The sequence below is a fragment of the Mustelus asterias genome, chromosome 1 (genome assembly GCF_964213995.1).
Source record: "Mustelus asterias chromosome 1, sMusAst1.hap1.1, whole genome shotgun sequence".
NCBI classification, from domain to species: domain Eukaryota; kingdom Metazoa; phylum Chordata; class Chondrichthyes; order Carcharhiniformes; family Triakidae; genus Mustelus; species Mustelus asterias.
The window spans coordinates 83350688-83372069 of NC_135801.1; the positions used below are offsets into that span (position 1 = coordinate 83350688).

The 21382-nt window shown below is 41.5% G+C and overlaps 2 protein-coding genes across 4 annotated transcripts in view; one reads left to right on the plus strand and one right to left on the minus strand.

Annotated features, from left to right (window-relative positions):
- The first annotated feature begins 7844 nt into the window (after positions 1-7844).
- stbd1 (starch binding domain 1) overlaps positions 7845-21382 on the plus strand; it is a 59384-nt gene continuing 45846 nt past the window's right edge. The window contains exons 1-3 of one of the 3 annotated variants that reach the window (XM_078214293.1): positions 7845-8142; positions 13984-14910; positions 17427-17658. In XM_078214293.1, coding sequence (XP_078070419.1) covers positions 7920-8142; positions 13984-14891 — 1131 coding nt within the window. In that variant the 5' untranslated portion in view covers positions 7845-7919 and the 3' untranslated portion in view covers positions 14892-14910; positions 17427-17658. Of the gene's footprint in view, positions 8143-13983; positions 15800-17426; positions 17659-21382 lie in introns of those variants that run through there. The other 2 variants (XM_078214283.1, XM_078214274.1) reach the window with 2 other exon arrangements.
- LOC144508316 (coiled-coil domain-containing protein 158-like) overlaps positions 16994-21382 on the minus strand; it is a 111497-nt gene continuing 107108 nt past the window's right edge. Inside the window, exons 23-24 of the mRNA XM_078236181.1 lie at positions 17396-17497; positions 16994-17152 (exon numbers count right to left, since the gene is read on the minus strand). Coding sequence (XP_078092307.1) covers positions 17076-17152; positions 17396-17497 — 179 coding nt within the window. The 3' untranslated portion in view covers positions 16994-17075. The remainder of the gene's footprint in view (positions 17153-17395; positions 17498-21382) is intronic.

Consider the following 21382-nt stretch of genomic DNA (forward strand, 5'->3'; position numbering starts at 1 on the left):
GTATGATCGCTCCTACTGTTTTCTAAATTGTGGTCAGTCCACTTGTTGCTGGATTTCAAAATCTGCAACGTTTGTTTGAAATGTTATGCCTCAGTTTCACTATGACAGATTTGTGAACTTATGTAACTCCATCACATCAGGACAAAATACCTCATAGCAATTCACAACATGATCAAATGCAGTGACTATTAGGGAAACATGTCTGACCATATTTTATACCTTCTGCATTTTTGTTTCAGGGAGAACTTCAAGTGTTCAGTTTTGATTAATGTTTCAGGAGAATGCTAATTGACTTGTTATATTTTATTTCCTATTTGAAGAAGGGTTGAGAAGACAGGTTCTCTGGAAAGGAATGTATGGAAGCAATAAAGGCAGGCCACAGTAGGCAACCTAATAATAGTTATTTTTTTAAAGGTAAGACAATCATCTGACAGACTATTGATAAAATAAGCTATTTGATTGCTAGGGGTGTTTACTTCTTGAGACGTGAGTGATCTTAAATTATGGTGACCTTTTTATACTATTTCTGTTACTTATAACATACTGCTTGGGGTGTGCCAAATTGTAAAATAATACAAGAACTAGAGTCATGAGCGATGTCTGTCCTTGCCTTGACTAGTGTCAGTTTTATGTCAACAGAGAGTTAGGTGTTTCAAGGTCAGGATTTCAGAAGTGAACATCTAATTGAATGAAAAGAACACACATTAGTTATCAAATCTTTAAAAGTAGTCACAAGTGTTACAATTTCTCCCCATGTAGAGTATCACGGTGTTGCATGAACATTTTTAAGGAGTATGTGACTACAAGCACAAATTTCTCACAATCCTATACACGATAAATATTTAGAAAAAAAAATCAAAATTGCATGCTTTGTGCAACAAAAGTGTCCTGCGTAAATCGTTTCGACAGTCTGAAATATTTTAGCAGCCATGTTACTCTGCGTGCTCAAGGCTGAATACTTTGGCCAGAACCCTACCACCTCGCCCGCCCACAATCGGAGCAGGCGAGGGTCCAGCAACAGAAATCTCTGTTGACCTCGGGCAGGAATTTCTGGTCTCACTCAAGCGAGGCCGTAAAATCCCGCCCAATATGCAGAGAAACCTGACTGAAATTTCACAAGAATTCTTATATCACCGAAGGAGAATTGAAGAACTAAAGTTGCCACAAACAACTGAAACTGGAAATTTTGAAACTTTTTTACGAATTATTATTATTATTCCACAGTAATAGTTGAAGACAAGTAGGAGTCAGAGAGCAGAATGTTACAATTGTCTTGTATAAAGTTACTAGCATGACTAAAAGTACTGCAGCACAAAAACTCCATTTTGTTTGGAAGTTTGCCAAAAGAAGTGTGAGCTGCTATTTGTCTGTACTAATATGTATTAACATTGACTTAGGTGCACCTACATATCACCACTGCTATATTTGTTTGCATCTGTCAGAAAGAAATATACATCAATAACACTTCTAATCCAATATATCCTTTGTGTTTGTACGATTTATAAAATTCATTATGGACGTAAAAGGCTTCCTGGATTCTTGCTTTATAAATGAATGTATATCCTCTCGTCCTTCTTTACAATTGAAGACGGGAATGGGTTAATGAATCTTGGAACACTTAAGCATTTAGACTCACCTCTGTAATACTTAAGAGATTCATGAGAAGTACTGTAGAATTCATTATTTTTGTTAGAATTCATTGTTTTCGTGCACCTAGACCAGATAAGAGGAACAGCTATCCCTATTGTCTCCAGCTTATCGTATTCAGGAATGCGGTTAACCCAGCCTGAATAAGCTAAACAGTCTCCATTTTCATGTACCTTTGTTTAATACGGCGAAGCATTCAAATGGTTATTGGATAAACACATGGATGATATTGGAATAGTGTAGATTAGAGTGGCTTTAGATTGGTTTCACTGTTCAGCGCAACATCGAGGGCCAAAAGGCCTGTACTGCGCTGTAATATTCTATGTTCTATTTGCCTTCTGTCTTCGTATAACAATAGATTTATAAATATTCATTATATGCTATGCATCTATACTATTTTAAACTGATATAAATTGCTATAATCATCATAGAAATCATAGAAACCCTACAGTGCAGAAGGAGGCCATTTGGCCCATCGAGTCTGCACCGACCACAATCCCACCCAAGCCCTACCCCCACATATTTACCCGCTAATCCCTCTAACCTACACATTTTAGGATTCTAAGGGGCAATTTTTAACCTGGCCAATCAACCTAACCCGTACGTCTTTGGACTGTGGGAGGAAACCGGAACACCCGGAGGAAACCCACGCAGACATGAGGAGAATGTGCAAACTCCACACAGACAGTGACCCGAGCCGGGAATCGGACCCTGGAGCTGTGAAGCAGCAGTGCTAACCACTGCGCTACCGTGCCGCCCAATAATAGGCGCTTGTGTTTTAGTTAACCTGTTTGTGCAAAACCTGTGATGTTGTTTCAAGGCTATGAATGACGAACAGGATAGAACAGAAACAATCGCGGCCTTGGAGATTGCACAAACTACGCAAGGGACGAAACTGTCGGTGCAGCAAGGATCTCACAATGAACAATGAACAGTGACAGACATCTTGGAAAATTGCAATGTAATAAGGGGAGGGAACCGGGATGTATAAAACTCTGTTCTTACTTGTGTTCGAGGAGAAAGGCTGGGGGTCCGCTGTTGGGAACCTGGCTTCTCCCACAATTGTGAAAATAAACACTGCATTTTGATCTACGACTAGTCTGAGGTATTTTTACCTACTACAACAATGAAATATAAAAAGTGTCAATTGGCATTGCTGTCTTGCCGGAAAGAAAAAGAAGCCCATTTTAATTTGAAGATGTTCACATATATTTGCCACACATTATAGGACAAAATGATTCTTTGAAACATCGGAGGCGATCTTACCAAAAATATTCCGAGTGTCAAATGAATGTGAAAATGGGAGAGAATCATGCCCGTTTTTTCAATGAACTTTCAGACACGGTTTTATGCCATATGGTGCAAATAAAGAGCCAAAGTGTGATTCAGGTCAGTAGAACGAGTCTATTCTCGCCGGAAAGCTGGTTGCTCACAGTTAGAGGATGCTATTGCACATGCGCGCATCTCTCAGTGTTCTGTACAACAGGCCAATCGCCCTGCGCAACCCCCCTCCCACCCCCGGCCGATCAGCTCCCCCCACCCACCCTGGCCCAGTCAATCACCACACTGGCCAATCCCCAATTGCAGAGGCATAGCCCCTCCCCTTAGGCTCTGCCCTCATCAAGGCCCTGCCACCTTCCTTTAGGCCCTGCCCCTTTCATGCCTTGCCCCTTAGCATTGCTCAGTGCAGGGTGGGCAGTACCAGGGTAGGTGCCCTGTGTGCAGTGCCAGGGTGCCAATCAGAATGGCAGCAGTATTTGGATGAGGAGTCCATAGAATGCTTTTGAGGTAGTTTCTTAGAGTAGCATGTTCCAGAACCAACCAGAGAGCAGGTTATATTAGGCTTGGTATTGTGTAATGTGACAGGATGTATCGATGATCTCAGAATAAAGGCACCTCTTGATAGCAGCAAGCACAATATGATTAAATGTTACATCCAATTTGAAGGGGCGAAGAGTGGCTCTAAGATGAGTATTTTAAAGTCAAATAGTGACAATTATGTGGACATGAAAGTTGAGCAAGCTGTGGAAGTTAAGGAAAGAATCAACCTTAAGGAAAAAGCATATAACTACGCAAAGATGAGCGGCAGGTCAGATGATTGGTCAGAATATAAAAAATGGCAGAGAATGACTAAAATATTAATCAGGAGAAAGAAATTGGAGTGAGAGAAATCTAACTAGAAATATAAATTACAGCATGAGTTTCTACAGATATTTAAAAAGGGAAACAGTGAAGTGAGGGTTGGTCCTTGATAGGATTAATAATCACGCAAGTTTAAAAATCACATAAGCTGCAAGCTGAATCTCAGTCACACAGGGAAAGCTGTGTGCAGATGACAGGTTTTGATGAAAGCCCAGATACTGAAGGACTATCTAACTGAATGATGTGTAGCTGCAGTTCATGTTTGTCCACTAGAACAAGGAACAATGGAAAGGGAGGTTGAGATACCATTGGTCAGAGATAATCATTTCTTGATGATATAACATCTATAAGTTATAATTGGACATTATACCCTTATGTATGCATGATGTAACCTTAACTATGATTGGATAGAAATATCTCCTATATGTTTATTGGTATATGCTAATTACTTGTAATCGAAGCTGAGATTTTAATTGCCTATGTATTTCTAATTTTTTTACTGAATGATTTCATTCAGAGTCCTATAGCTATAATAAATCATCTTAAACCACTCTGTTACGTTGTCTGACTACTTGAGGGGAACGATAGTTTTAAATGCAAGAAAACATTCGTAACAGCCCCGAACAGTTATAGATCATAAATCGTAGAATCATACAATGCAGAAGAAGGCCATTCGGCTCATTGAGTCTACACTGATCACAATCCCTTCCAGGCCCTATCCTTATAACCCATACATTTACCCTAGCTAGTCCCCCTGACAGTAAGGGGCAATTTAGCATGGCCAATCCACCTAACCTGCACATTTTTGGACTGTGGGAGGGAACCGGAGCGCCTGGAGGAAACCAACGTAGACACGGGCAGAATGTGCAAACTCCAAACAGGCAGTGATCCAAGCTGAGAATCAAACTCGGCTCCCTGGCGCTGTGAGGCAGCAGTGCTAACCACTGTGCCACCATGTCTCTCCTTCAGGGAGAGACAATGGGGAGTTAGTAGATAATATGGAAGATGAAATGAACAAATAATTTGCTACTGACTTCACTATAAAAGAAACAAAAAACATCCCAGTAATAGTTGTAAATCAGGAAGTGGAAGGAAATGAGGAACTTGGTAAAATTATAATTATCAGGGAAGGTGTACTGAGCAAACGATGGAGCTGTGAGCAGATAAGTCCCCGGGTCCTGATGGATTTCATCCTGGGATCTTAAACATGGTGGCAAATGATGTAGTAAATACTAATACTTAGTCTTAGTTTTCCAAAATTCGCTGGAGTCTAGAAAGGTTCCATCAGACTAGAAAGTAGCAAATATAACCCTTCTATTCAAGAAGGGAGGGAGGCAGAAAACAGAAAACTATGTATCAGTTAGCTTGACGTCTGTTGTAGGAAGGTGTTAGAATCAATCATTAAAGATGTCATAGCTTGGCACTTAGAAAAATTTAAGGTAATCAGAGTGAAAGGAAAATTATGTTTAACAAGAATTCTTTGAAGGAGTGGATGAAGGGGACCCTGTGGACATGCTGTATTTGGATTTCTGACACGATGCCATCTCAAAGGTTATTGAGCAAGTATGAACTCATGGTGTAGGGGCTAACGTATTAGCATGAATTGGCTGGCTGACAGAAAACAGAGAGTATGCATAAATGGATCTTTGGCTGATTGGCAGGATATGAGAGTGGAGTTCCGCAGGGGTCAGTGCTGGGGCTTCAGATTTTTACAATTTATATAGAACATAGAACAGTACAGCACAGAACAGGCCCTCCGGCCCACGATGTTGTGCCGAGCTTTGTCTGAAACCCAGATCAAGCTATTTCCTCCCTATCATCCCGAAGTGCTCCATGTGCCTATTCAATAGCTTCTTAAATGTTCCTAAAGTTTCTGACTCCACTATCCCTGCAGGCAGTCCATTCCACACCCCAACCACTCTCTGAGTAAAAAATCTACCTCGGACATCCTTCCTATATCTCCCACCATGAACCCTATAGTTACGCCCCCTCGTTACCGCTCCATTCACCCAAGGAAATAGTCTTTGAACATTCAATCTATCTATCCCCCTCATCATCTTATAAACCTCTATCAAGTCTCCTCTCAACCTCCTCCGCTCCAAAGAGAAAAGTCCAAGTTCCCTCAACCTTTCCTTATAAGACCTACCATCCAAACCAGGCAGCATCCTGGTAAATCTCCTTTGCACTCTTTCCAGTGTCTCCACATCCTTCTTATAGTGAGGTGACCAGAACTGCACGCAATATTCCAAATGTGGTCTCACCAAGGTCCTATACAGTTGCAGCATAACCCCACGGCTCTTAAACTCAAACCCCCTGTTAATGAACACCAACTCACTATAGGCCTTCTTCACGGCTCTATCCACTTGAGTGGCAACCTTCAGAGATCTGTGGATATGAACCCCAAGATCTCTCTGTTCCTCCACCTTCTTCAGAACCCTACCTTTGACCCTGTAATCCACATTCAAATTTGTCCTACCAAAATGAATCACCTCGCATTTATCAGGGTTAAACTCCATTTGCCATTTTTCAGCCCAGCTCTGCATCCTATCTATATCTCTTTGCAGTCTACAACAGCCCTCCACCTCATCCACTACTCCTCCAATTTTGGTGTCATCAGCAAAAATGACTTAGATGTGGGAAGGCATGGTAGCTAAATTTGCAGATGCCACAAAGATAGGTTGGGAAGTATGTTGTGAAGTGGACATAAGGAGATTGCATATAGATAGGTTGAGTGAGTGGGCAAAAATCTGGCAGATGTAGTAAAATGTGAAGTTGTTTATTTTGGCAGGAAGAATAACTGCAGAATTCCAAGATGCAGAGGGATCTAGGTGTTCTAGTGCATGAGTCAGTATGCAGGTAGAGCACATAAGTACGAAGGCTGGTGGAGTGCTATCCTTTATCATGAGAGGAATTGAACATAAAAGTAAGAATGTAATGCTTCGGTTATACAGAGCATTGGTCAGATCACATCTCCAATACTGTGTGCAATTTTGACTTCCTTATTTAAGGAAAGGTGTATTGGAGGTATTTCAGAGGAGGTTTATGAGATTGATACCTGGAATGAGTAGGTTGACTTATGAGGAAAGGTGGGTCAGACTGTGTTTGGAGTTTAGAAGAACAAGGGGTGACTTGATTGAAGTATATAAGATCCTGAAAATTCTTGATAAGGTGGACATGGAAAAGGTGTTTTGTGAATTGTGTGAGTCCAGAACTAGGGGGCACTGTTTTACAATTAGAGGCTGTTGCCCTTTTAGGATAGAAATTCGATTTTTTTCCGAAGGGTTGTGAGACTTTGGAACTCTTTGGTTCAGAAAGCCATGGAGGTGGGGGGTCATTGAATATTTTTAAGGCAGAAGATTCCCATTGGGCAAAGGGAACAAAGGTTATTGGGTGGTAGATGGGATGTGGAATTTGAAACACAAACAGATCAGCCACGATCTTATCAAATGGTGGAGCAGGCTCGAGGGGCCAAATGGCCTAATTCTGTTCCTATTTGGTATGTAAGCTAAGAACAGGTGTACAGATACATCCCAGGAGGAACAGGGCCAATTTCTAATGAAATTCTGGCACATCCTGCCATTGGGTTTGTTGTGCACAGTGGCAGTGACTGGCTTGGGGCTGGGGAAGAGGAAGGACACAGTAAGAGTTTTAACAACACCAGGTTAAAGTCCAACAGGTTTATTTGGTAGCAAATACCATTAGCTTTCGGAGCGCTGCTCCTTCGTCAGATGGAGTGGAAATGTGCTCTCAAACAGGGCACAGAGACACAAAATCAAGTTACAGAATACTGATTAGAATGCGAGTCCCTACAACCAGCCAGATCTTAAAGATACAGACAATGTGGGTGGAGGGAGCATCAAGCACAGGTTAAAGAGATGTGTATTGTCTCCAGACAGGACAGTCTGCAAGTCCAGGAGGCAAGCTGTGGGGGTTACTGATAATGTGACATATATAAGAGGAAGGGCCAGGGCTGGGGGCGGGGCCTAGAGCAGGAGGAGGGGCCTGGATCAGGAGGCGGGGCAAGGCTGGAGGCGGGGCTGGGAGGCGGGGATTAATCCACAGCAACAGCTGAAAAGGATCAGAGTGAAGCGGGATCCCCAGAGCAGTGGAAGGTTTGGGAACAAGCGGCGATGGCAGTGGGGCTGGCGAGTGTATTGCAGGGAATAGTGGCAATGCTAAGCAGCGTGTGGGCAGTGCTGCCGGTGGCGCTGGCTGTGGCTCTCAGCAGCTGGCTGTGGTTTAGCAGAGGCAGGAAGCAGGAGCAGCTGGAGAACATTTCCCCGGAGGACAGTGACCGCAGCCAGGGGGAGGTCAGCCCTGAGAACGGAGAGAGGCAGCAGGACAGCAGCGCTGGTAAAGATTAACTCACTGTTTGCTTTGGAGCTGCTTGTTGGACTGGGCAGGGTGACCGGGAGCAGGTGTCTCTCCCTGGGTGTACAATCCAGGGGTGGCTTCTGCTTGGAGCAGGAAATTCACAAGCAGCTGGGGAATATAGTGATTGAAACCTGAATCTGTCACACTGATTCCACAAACCTCTCAGTCCCGTTTCTTCAGTTCGAAAGTCTCTTAAACCCTGCATTCAATACTATAACGCAGTCTGGAGGGGACTGAGTCAACCTGGGATAGAAACGTCACATTTTTGGGCTCTTTTACTGAGGCAGAAATGCTTAATCCTCTGGCTTACATTCTCAGATAACTTCACCCGAATCACTCTTAAAGCGTTTTTAGAAGTTTATTAATATGGAACAGTCAATGAGGGGATTTGACGGAAAGTTTTTTTAATGTGAAATGTATTGATTCCAGTTCTGCTAGGGGCAATTACCGAGGAAGAGTCACCAGGTCAGGGAGATGAATCCTAAAGTTCACTGCCTGGTCAGTTCACATGTCGGTTTGAGATGAGGAACGTGCTGAGCTTGGGGTGAGGGTCTACCCTGAGGTGTCTGTACCCACTCCAATCTCAACACCGCATTGCACCAAATGAACACTGCACTCTTTCTGACCCCTGAGTGAGCCCTTGAAACCTGTTGTCTGCAACGTGGGCATTGTGCCAATTTTGTGCTATCCGCTATTTTAAGTGATTTTCACCGTCCAGGTAGTCGCTAACTTTCGTTACTTGGCAGAACGGATGTAATTAATAACTTTGCGCACCCCTCTTTCATTTTAAGAGGTATGGCGGGAGCAGGTACTGGCTATTGTGCGGGGGACCCGTGAACCATTCAGCAATAGAACAAAATAGGAGCGAGAGTGGGCTCCAAGATTCTTAGAGGCTCTTAGAAGCCTTGGTGAAAAAAGTGCCATGTGGGAGTGATGTCTTGCACGACAGGACCTCTCCCAGAGAGTGCTTGAAGTATGGGTACCAATGCCAGGAGGTGGGTTTTGAGCACTTGAATGTGTGCAGCAATAAATTGTCAAGGTCAATGATTGCATGTTCAAACCTTCCCAATTGCACCACCAGCCACTGCTTGCATCAACCAACTTGCATAATCTGTACCTGATATTCATATGCACTACAACACCCTTGTACAGTTGGCACTGCTGCATTCACCACTTAATTCTCAGCTGTGTGTTGCCAGTGGCATGGTGGCAGTGGTTAGCACTGCTGCCTCAGTGCCAGGGACCTAGGTTTGATTCTGGCCTTGGGTGTCTGTGGATTCTCCCCATGTCTGTGTGGGTTTCCTCACTCAGTCCAAAGATGCGTGGGTTAGATTGATTGGCCATGTCAAATTGCCCCTTGGTGTCAGGGGAACTAGCAAGGGGTTATGGGGATCAGGCCTGGGTGGGATTGTTGTTGGTGCAGGCTTGATGGGCCAAATGGCCTCCTTCTGCATTGTAGGGATTCTAGTCTATAATTGTGACAGCCATATCAGCCAAACAGATTGCATGACCCCCACTGGCATGCATCCTTCTCTCTCTAGCAGGAGAAAAGTGCACAACAAGAGGCAGCAGGAGCTAACCAGAAGTGGACAGGCTTGCCAGCATGATCCCTGTGGATCAGATTGCTGGTTATTATTGGAATGGTGGTTACTGAGGGTATGGCCATGACAAGTTTGAAAATGTCAAAGGTGATGATATCCTCGCACCTGATTCCACACACTTTGCCTTGCTGCACTACAACCTTACCCTTGTGCCTTTCTTCCTTTAGATACCCAGGCAGTGGAGAAACAGAAATGATAATGCAGTAGTTACATGATAACACATTTGAAGCCACCAACAGCTCTGATACTGACACTGTAATTTAGAGGATAGCATGTTGTGAGACAGTGGATATGTGGCCTGTAGCCAGGGCAGAAAACCAGGTTAATATAGATACCAGCACAATGGTGAGGGAACTTGGCACACTGCTTCCGTAGAGGACTCAGATGAGCACTTCAGTGGGGTGACTGACTGAAGAGAGCTAATTGGTCTGCACAACAACATACCAGATGCATTGGCAGCCTACCAGAAAAGAGAGCCTGTGGTCACTGTCAATGAACATGGAGTCCAGCAACATCTTGGCAATGATCTTTGCATACTTGTTAGATCCTTTCCAACGCAGGAGGGGTGGTTAATTTAATCAGCACACTTGTGGAGCCAGTCATTGATGGTCAATGTCTCTGCTTCCACCAGAAATCTGAGCTGCAGTTGAAGCTCAGACTTCTACCATCATGGCTGCTAATAACAGTGTTCAAGGTGTCACAACAAACTAGTAACTTGTATTAGAATGGTTGAGAGGCTGTCCAGGGGGCAATGTCTCCATAGAGTTGACATCTGCTGTCCTCTCTTAGGAAGACAACATTGTCTGCTACAGCCATTCGCCAGTGCTCTTGCTGTTTGTTGCTTGTGCCAAGAGGATGCAACCTGCATCTGGGCTTGTTCAGCTCAGAGCTGTTGTGAAAGTTGGCAACCTTCCACCAGCCAAACTGCAGTGACTGTGGTAGCACTGCATAGGCACCCAAAACAGATTCCACAAGGATGCAAATATGGTATGATTTTGATTTCTTATATTTGGCTGGTGCCATTTAGTTTTTATTTTTTGTATTGTGACCAGATAGATGCTATGATGGTCACTGGGCAGCAAGGAAGGAGATTTATTAAATGGGGTTGTAGGCAATGGTGTCTGACTCTGTTTTATTGTCTGGACAGAAAGGGGCTGTGAAGATTGCTGCCTCTTATGCTATCCTATATCTGGTGATGAGGATTGTCCACACAGAGCAACAGATCATAAGGAATGATGACTCCACCCTGTCTTGTTCAAAGGGACTCCTCCAGAGTAGTCCAGGCACTGGAAACATTGTTTCAGCACACTAATAGTCTTATTCTCTTGCATGCTATGCATGTGATTGTGCATCAGAGTCACAAAGTACATGGTCAGCAGTGGCCCTTGGTTTTATGGTGCCTCAAATCCAGATTGTATAGTGGACTACTGCGGAATGAAGGTATTGTGACTCCTACTTGGATACCAGTCATTTCATGGTAACTTCCTTGCAATGTGGACGTAAGTCTACTTGTGATTAGTAAATAAACTTTAATCAGCATGATTCTCTGCCTATGATCCCTTTTGGTTGAAGTATCTGATGGAGTTTGACATGTATTGCCTGCAAAATGATGTCTACAGGCAATGGCACCATGGGAAATCCTGCAAACATCAGTCATGTTATCACTCTTGATTCTTTTTGGAGAAGCAGGCAATGTATTTGGTTCTCAAACAGGATCAGTGACATGTGCAACAGCAGACGGCAAGATGTTGCCAATATTTCCATCTCTATCCTGGGAGGAGAGTCAGATGCATAAAAAATCATAACTAGGATCCGCTTTGTGGTTGCTAGCCACATGGTCCTTGTGCTGTTCATAGGTTACTGCTGTGGCACATCAGGTGGCAGAATTGTGATACACGGAATGTCTACAGTAAATATTACATGCAACTCATTCAGCCCAAGTGTTGAAACCATTTCCAGTCCCTTGGTGCACTTGTGGCTCAAAAGCTTTGGGCAATGACCTTTTCAATTATGGCAGCTGCCCCAAGCTTTGCATCTCAGTATGTAGTTCTGGACCTTGGCATGTGCCAGTCCACAACACTGTTGCGGGTAGCACTTTGCACTGAAAGACCTAGTCTTTTAGATAGACCAAAAAGTATCTTTCACAATTGTTGATCCTCGAGCTATTGTTTGTCTCAAGTGACCAGCCCATAGAATCACAGCTGCTCAAGATGAACTTTGACAAAAATCTCTTTCATCCCCCCCCCCCCCCTAATCAGATGGTCCTTTTACAAAGGTACATTCCAGAAAGAGGTGAACAATGGTCTCTTCCTTACCATTGCCTTAAAGGCAATGTGTGGAGGGGGTGAGACTGGATGTGAACATAGGAACGGGAGTGGGCTGTTAAGCCTGCTCCGCCATTCAGTTAGATCATGGTTGATGATCTAACTGAACGAAGTGGGGAGTACACAGTGGGCTGTGTCTGATTTTTGGCTTTGCTTTGAGTGAATGTAATCTCAGAACAAAGCGAATTTCCAAGGCATGTCCTAACCACGTGTTACTCAGTGCATGCTGGTCCAAATGCAAGCTGTTGGGTGAATCTTCTAGGGCCAGAGATGGGTATTTACTGTGTCGTGAATCCGCAAGGCGTGAAATTCCAGTGTGACCGCCTTGGGGCAGCACGGTGGTTAGCACTGCTGCCTCAGTGCTAGGGACCCGGGTCCAATTCTGGCCTCAGTTCACTCTGTGGAGTTTGTACGTTCACCCTGTGTCTGTGTGGGTTTCCTCCCTCAGTCCAAAAGATGTGCGGGTTAGGTGGATTGGCCATGCTAAATTGACCCGAGTGTCAGGGGGATTCGCAGGGTAAATGTGAGGCTATGGAAATAGGGCCTGTGTGGGATTGTGGTTGGTGCAGACTCGATAGGCCGAATGGCCTCCTGCACTGTAGGGATTCTGTGATATCTATCTCTGATCTCCATATCCCCATATACCATTAGTTACCAGCAATCTATTGATTCTGTTTTGAACATGTTCATTGATTTGAACTTCCACAGCCCTCTGGGGTAGAAAATTCCAAAGATTCACCACAGTGCAGAAACCCCTTGTCCAATGTCCCCTGGTGTTGGACTCTTCAGCAACCAGAGGAAATATCCACCCTGTCACTAAACATTAAGTTTCAATGAAGTTGCCTCGTTCCTTAATTTTAGGGAATGCAGACAAACTTCCCAATGTCGGCAAGCCTTTTCTCACTGTCAGCTAAGTCTTGACATTTTGCTTGAAGCGAGCAGGCATTCTACCAAATGACTTTTGCCAGCCTGCTTGGGGATTGTGACAGGTTCCACTCCTCTTCCTGCAGGGTCTCTAGGATGTTGTATGCTGACCATTGTCTGATGGACCTGTGTGAAAGGTTTTTTTTTTTTGCATAAATCTTTCCACAAAAAGGATAGGTGGTACAGCACTGTCCAACTACTTGGAGCATTCCATAGCAATGTGGTCAGAACTATTCCCAAACTGGGGACCGGTAGCACCTTCTATGTAGTGACACCTGCGTACCACGTATTGATGCACAGGGATGTCAAATTACAAATTTATCTAACATTTTGAAATCATTTGTATGCATTTGGCAATTTTCATTAGCATTTGAGATATTCCTCCATGAAGGAGGCTAATCTTAAATATCAGGATTCCATTTCCTTATCCAAGTGATTTTGCTTGTTGGACTAAATGGCCTGAATTAGAACAAGACTTTATTATGACAACATCTAATCTTGGATGCCATGAACTAAACCCCACAGTATGGAAAAAGAATCATGTTGTTGTAAAGCTAATTTTTAATACTTACAAATATTCTTGAATAAAATTTTCCAGATTAGATTCTTGAAGTAGGAACCTAATCAGATCCATGAAATATTGTGGTAAGGTTAGATTGTTTGAATGTTTCCATATGTAAGTTATGAAAAAAAAGTGCTGCCAGAGCGAGGCGACTTCTTGCGAGCTGTCCCCAGCATACCCTCTAATTCTATCTTTTACACTTGTTCTATGCTTTTAAAACTGTACTCTAACTCTTTCAAACTATGCTACATTCTGCACCTTCTCCCCTATGTACTCTATGAACAGTTTTGTCTGTATAGTGTGCATGAAACAATACTTTTCACTGTATATCCCAATACATGTGACAAATCAATTCCCAAGTTTACCAATGCTAAGTTTCAAGTGAAAAATGTCTTCTATCTCTTTACAGATAAAATTGCAGGTGGTGAAAGGGACAATATAGCAAAGATCAAGACAACAGAGTTGAAAGTTGATGTTCAGCAGTCTCCTGTTGAACAAAATACTGCTGCTTTGGAGGCCAAAGATGATCCTGATGTAACGGTCAAGAACGAGAAGTGTGAGCAGAACCAACATCTCTCAAATAAGCAGAATATTTCTGATTCCAGACAGAAGGTTTGTGAGAACCACACACCAATGAATTTGGTAGCCTGGCCATCTGACATTGGGCAAGTCACTAATGCAAGCAATACTGAAGAGTGTAATTATGGGAAAGAAACAAAATCAACAGTCAGCATTGAAAAGGTGCATGAGAAATCTGAGCATCAAGATGAAGCTTTTGATCTAATTTCAGCAGTTGATCAGAAACTCAATAGAACAGATTATCTAAATAATGGTGACATGACTGATATCTGTGAAAGTAGTATTAACACAAGTGAGTTGAACTGCATTAAAACTGAAATTGAAAGAGAAGATAAAAGAAAATTCTTTCAAGAGCAGGTTAATGCTGAGTCAGAAAGAACAAGTGTAAGTTCAGAGCCTGAGAATATCGCCAGGAAAATTGCTGCAGTGTCTCCTTTGCCCCTCAACAACATCTCTGTGAATTTTAATGTTCACTATATTACTTGCTCAAGTGCTCAGCTCCTTGCAGTGACAGGAAACCACGAGTGTCTAGGGCAATGGGAGAAGTATGTGCTGTTGAAACCAAACAAGGATGGTTTCTGGTCTAATTCCATTCTGCTTCCAGTGAATTCCAAGATTGAGTGGAAATATGTGGTGGTGGAAGACGGAGAGATCTGCCGGTGGGAGGAATGTCTCAATAGGCTACTGGAGACGGGTCATGAAGATTTTGAAATCTATCAGTGCTGGGGCTACCATTGAATCATGGAAGTGTACACTGGTCAGTACTGCAAGATGGAGCATTCACTTAACTGACTGCTTTCAAAAGGGAAATGTAGTTCAGTGATAATGTAACTTACTGTCAATTTTTAGTTTGACATCTGTCAGATGTTGTTTCTCTGGTCTTTCTATTTCTCTGCTTTCTTTTCTGATTGTGTGGGCTGCCAGGATTTTTCACTTCTGAAGGTTATCTGTCTCTAGGTAACCATCTGATGCTGCTGAGATGTGCTTTGCACTGTCATTTCCTCAAGAGAAAGATTACCATGGTAATCAGCAATGTAAATAAGCATAGAATATTCAAATATTTACCATAAATTTTTAATGAGTATAATTACTGCATGATGTCACTTTAATCCTCATCAATTTCTGCGACAATTTTTTGTGGGGGGAAATGATTATTTTAATTACATATAGGATTTCAGTGAATATTTTTGGATAAAAAGGTTCTGAGCTTTTTCACGAAGGTATACTGACATCTCCTTCTTTCCCCAGCCACTAAAATGTTATAGGAAACCAGCTATTGGAGAGAAGTGGTTTGTGTCTTTGAAAAAAACCTGAGCTTTATATAAAAACTTGGTTTGCATGTTGTGAATTATTCTTCTTTAACTCTCCTTGGTAATTTAAATCTACAATATACTAAATTAAATGTTTTGTGGCATAAGTGTTATGCTGTTTTGAATATTGTAGCTTAAATTAAAACCAAAGAGGACAAGTACATGATCATAAATGTATGAAATCTGTACTCCCCTCTAGCCTAAAATTCTGAAATTGTCTTTCTGAACCCCTGCATGATACTAATGTGAATAACCTCTGCTCTGATGCTAGTATTCAGGTCAGACTCAGTGGGGTTGGTTGAAGTTGGAAATGAAATAAATCTGGTATTGAATAGGGAGCAGATTGACTTGGATTTTTCAGGCATTTGCAGTTGTGGTTCCTGGGATAGAAACATTTGATTTCTCATTTCAGCAGAAGTTAAATTCTTTTGCCAGGCACACAGTTCAGGAAATTTGCCAGGAAACATTACATGGAAATAGCTATAGTTCTAGTGGTTGAAAAACACACTAAATAAACTGAGTGGAGTCTTGATGGTATGAAATGACACCTGACTTGGATTTTGCATGTAGTCCTGAATTTTAAGGAGGCAGTGTGAATTCTGAACATGCTATGCATATTAGAAATCTCTCCCTGAACATGCCCATCTATACTGCTTTTCTCCAGTTGCTCCTCCACTAACCTAAAGGGTGGACAAGACCAGTTGAAAGCTGGTTTTCTTTTCCAGACAAGAACTTGCTTAATACTTTTCTCAGCATGGTTTATTCTTTTCAGTGATATTCATGTTCGGATGTCCAGTCTATACTGAAATTTCACATGGCCTTAAGTCAGTTCTAATTTTGGCCATATGAACTGGGTGTTTTTTTTTGCTTGTAAGATTTGCTCTTGCCAAAATTCCACTAATCTTAACTGACTCATCAAAACGTCAAGTATCTTTCAAAATATTCTAACTAGTAAAAGAAAATTTGAAGCATGGTCATCTCTATATACTGATTGCAAAATCCATTACTAGACAGTAGTAAGCTTACACTGGCAAAGTAATCTTTTCATGACTAAGACATAGCACAGTCAGACCACAACTACAGTTGGTAATCTGTAATTAACATATAGAAAAAAGATCCCATTACAGCATTCTACCCCATCCCTCAACATTGTTTGAACTCATTTGACTTCACACATACCTCTGGTTCATTTTTTCAGTTTCACTGTCTTTGACTAGAATATGATTTTTCCCCTCGTTTGAACAGAATGTGGTGAAAAAACTGTGCATAGGTAACTGGTATATGGAAGACTAAGTTCGAGCTGTAGCTTGCATGTCTTCCTTAACTCCACTCTTCTGGGCTCCTAGTGTGATTTAATGTCTCTTTCCAGTATATATTTTTTCTTACTCCATACACAAGACTAAAAATCCCATAGTGTTTCGATTGCTCTGAACTTGTGGTAGCCAAGTCTCCTGTACATATGTACAGGAGATCCAGATATATGTAATTGGATATCAGGTAGATTAAATAAAATAGGTTTCACAAAGTATTAAATAGCAGCAGATTTTATTTTGTGTACTGCAGCAAGTCAAAACCCATACATGGTAAAGAATAAAATGCAGAAACATGGACTTCACTTCTTTAGCATTTTCTCTCTGTCTTTTACTCTCTTTATCCTCTTCTCTTGGTTTCTGATCATGGAGGACATTTCTGTAAATCAAATGTTTTAGATTCTGTAATGGTTCCAAAGCATTAAATTGTAATAATCTGAAACCCTGAAATAAACTGATTATGTACAAACAGCTGTTTTTTAAAATGTGTATAATGGAAGCATGGACCAGAATAAGTCTCAAGGTTCCATTTTCAACACTGTGTAGAGATTTTATTTCTAGCTACTCTTAAATTTAGAAGGGGGCAAACTTTAAAATGTGCAAATTGTTAGTATTATAATACCATGATTCTTGAGCTGAAGATCTTCCACCAGGTTTTGCAGACCATCCAGTTTATTCTGCAACTTTTTGCAGGCCTGCCCTGCAACATCCACTTGGTCAGTATCTGGAGGGATAAATAGTCAGTAAGTGCATTTAAAACTTAATCTGAAATTTGGACTATGGCATTTGTTACATTAGTGATGACACTTCAAAATGCTTTGTTGCCTGTAAAGCACTTTCAGATGTCCTGTGACATTTAGTTAAGAAATAAAATGCTTTCTATCGAACAGTTAAATCAAGCTAGTATGATTATTGAAAATCTTTCCGTGGTTCACCTTGCCATCTAAATTGTTAGCCTATATCTGTTACTGGAGTAGCAACACTTCAAGGGTAAGAATTTCTGGATTATTGTCTGAGCCACATGCAAACTGGAATCGAGCAGACAGATCAGCAAATTAACATAGGAGGAAATGGTTGCTGTGGGAGAGACTGGTTCCTTTTTCGTGGGATATTCTGGGACAGAAACTTGGTGAAGTCTATCCTGTCAGTTCTGCTCAAAGTTAAGTATTCCGAGAGCCAGATCTTCAGGCATTTAGAGGCAAGGACTGATTTGAGACAGTCAGCATGGTTTTGAGTGGAAAATCATGTGTCTCGAATGAATTTTTTGATGGGGTAACTAGGAGGATAGATGAGGGCAGTGCAGTTGATGTTGGCTGCAAGACCTTTGACAGGGTACCACATGGTAGGTTGTTGCATAAGGTTAAATCTCTCAGGATCCAGGGCAAGTGTTGCTAATTGGATACAAAGTTGGCTTGATAACAGAAGCCAGAGGGGGGTGGTTCAAACTGAAGGCCTGTGACCAGCGGTGTGCCTCATAAATCAGTGCTGGGTCCACTGTTTGTCATAATGATTTGGATGAAAATTTAGAAGGCATGATTAGTAAGCATTGATTATGGCCACAGGAAGAAATTGAGGACTAGGAATTGTACATTGTAAGGTACAATAGTTAGAAAAGAGGCAAAATGATCAAATGGGATCCATATGGATAACAAAAGGTTATACTGCTCTTACAAGTGGAAGAAATTTGCCTATTTGGGGAATTGTTTATTTTTAATAAAACTTGGATTTCAACTACCCTGACATTAATTGACCAGAAGAGGTAGGTAAAGGAGATAAGGGAGTAGAGTTCTTGCAATGTGCACAGGGCTCCATTCTAAAGTCCAAGGCAAGATTCACTAATGGATCGAGTAATGGGGACTGAACCACTGTAGATAAGTAGAGGAACATTTGGATTAGTGGTCCCCAATCTTCATGGCAGACCTCTACTGTTTTTTTTTAAATGAGGTACACCTCCTATTTTCTGTCTACTTCTCTTAATGGAAACTTTGGTTTTTTAACCTCTATGGTCCCAGGGATTTTGTGCCCTTAAACTTTACATGAGACCTTTGTCTTCAGCTCTGGGTCCTGTTGGTCATGCACTCTGGCTTGACCAATATAAATCTAAATCTCACATGTGGCTCTTTCCAGGTCGGGGAAGGCCAAGATCCATCAGGTCAGAGTTGAAGACAAAGGTTCGTTTTAGTTTAATTTTTGAATTTCATGGCACACCACTAATCTAAATGAAGCTATTATATTATGGTCACAAAAATGACAGTGATTGGGGGAAAAAAGGTTGGTTTTTTTGAGGAGCTGAGTATGGGTGAACTTTTTTGTGGAGTGATAAAGGAAAGATCAAATTAAACACTAGTAGGATTGCATAGATGAATAAAGATAAGGGTCAATTAAGCCTTAGGAGATTTAGATACTCAGTAAACACAGGACACTTGCTGTCTGGGATTTGGATTGAAGCCAAAAAACAATTGGGAAGGAACTAAGAAATTATCAAAGTTTTATAGTTAAGGAAGACTGATGGGAATAGGACCATTAAGGGTTTGATGGGATAATATCACAGGTAATGAAGATAGCAAAATTATTTCTGCCTTTGTATTTGCAAGGGAGAAAGAATGGTAGAAATGATATTGAATGACTTAATGAGATGTATATTCAAAATATAAGGGATGTATTGAATGAATTAAAACTCAGATAAAACCTCAATGGATTGTATCCACATTTTTAATCTGCAGCAGAGACATTGCTATGTGTACTTTGTTACACTCCATCTGACGAAGGAGCAGCGCTCCGAAAGCTAATGGCATTTGCTACCAAATAAACCTGTTGGACTTTAACCTGTTGTTAGAACTCTTACTACTTTGTTAGATGACAGTGCCAGAGGACTGACTAGCTAATGCAATTCCTATAAAGGAGAAAGAGGAACATGAGATCAATCAGCTTATCAGTTCTAGTAAAAATAATGGAATCTTTACTAAACAGAAAATAGAACCACCTTGAACTGAGAAATATGGTAATAAATATTGATTTTTAAAGGGAAAAATTTGCTTAATCAAATTGAGTTTGAGGGGACAGAGCAGATCATGGACCTTTGATAATGTGTCCCATAATAGATTAATATGAAGGAGTGCTTAAAAGCTGGGACTGTTGGTTGAAGGGAGATTTGACTGATATTTAAATACTGTAGGGTCTGGACAGGGTAGATGGGCAGAAATGTCTTACTGGTATAAGGGAGAAATGCTGATTGGTGCAAGGTTCAAAAATCAAAGGGCACAGATTCAAGATAATTGGCAAAATGAGTGGTGACATGAAAAACTTTTATGCAGTAGGGGGTTAGAATTTGGAATTCATAGCTTGTGTAGTGGAGGCAGGTTCAATTGAGGTATTCAAAAGGCAATTGGACTGTTACCTGAAAAGGAAAAAATGTGCATGGCTATGAAAAAGCAAGAAAGTGGCACAGGTAAATTTCCCCTTCAGGGGGCCAGCACAGACACATTGGTTACAGCATAAGCTATTGGGCGCATCAATGATTCTTGGAATGCAGAGTCTGGGGACAATCGCAGAATGGATTGCTAACTAGCTCCAAGACAAAGCAGAGGATGGGAATAGTGGATCAATAGTAGGTGAGAAGGGTGTTCCACAAGAATCGGTGCTGGGACAACTGGTGTTCACAATTTACATCAATGTCTTGGTTTTTGGAATAAAAACACTTTCTAAATTCACAGACAACACGAAATTTGCAGAGGGGTGGGGGTGTGTGGAATAGTCAATATGGAGGACGACAACAAATTACAGGAGAATATTAATAAAATTGCAGAATGGGCCAATTAAATTCACGCAGATGTGAGGTAGTACATTCTGATAGGAATACTTGAAGTCATATTACTGGGAGGGGTGTATGTCTGGGTAGGACAGAGCAACTGAGTACAAATACATCAATCACAGTTGCGCCACAGGTTAGTAAGGTGATTTTTTTTTTTTGAAAGCAAACTAAGCAAAGTGTTATTTCTAAAGGGATAGAATTGAATAGGGAAGCTGTTATCAAACCGTAGACAGTATAGTATACTGTGTGTGGTTCTTGTTGCCCCATCATAAAAATGATTATAGAAGTATGGGAAACAGTACCGAGGGTATGTAACAGGAAAAGACTGATGGGCTGGATCTTTTCTCTTTAACAAAGGGGGGTGACCTAATGAAGGTTTTTACAATGAAAGGTTTTGAGAGGATATCTAGAGGCCATTAATCTTAGTCACCATAAGATCCAACATGGAATTCAGAAGAGTGTTTCTTAGCCAGTGGTGAGAATGTGAATTCCTTGCCACTGAGTAATTGAAGTAAATAGTATAGATGCACTTAGGGGGAAACCAGACAAGCATATACATGAGGTAGAAAGGAATAGATGGTTACAATGGTAGATTTTGATGGGATGAAATTCAAGTGGAGCATAAACACTTGCATGGATTGGTTAGGCTGAATGGCCTGTATCTGTACTATATATCTCATGTAATCCTAAGTATTTGGAGGCAAAATTATTTTCATACTCTTCCATTTAATCACAACTTTAGTTCCCCATTTTGGACAATATTTTTCTGCTGCAATTTGTTTGGACATACTGGTTCAA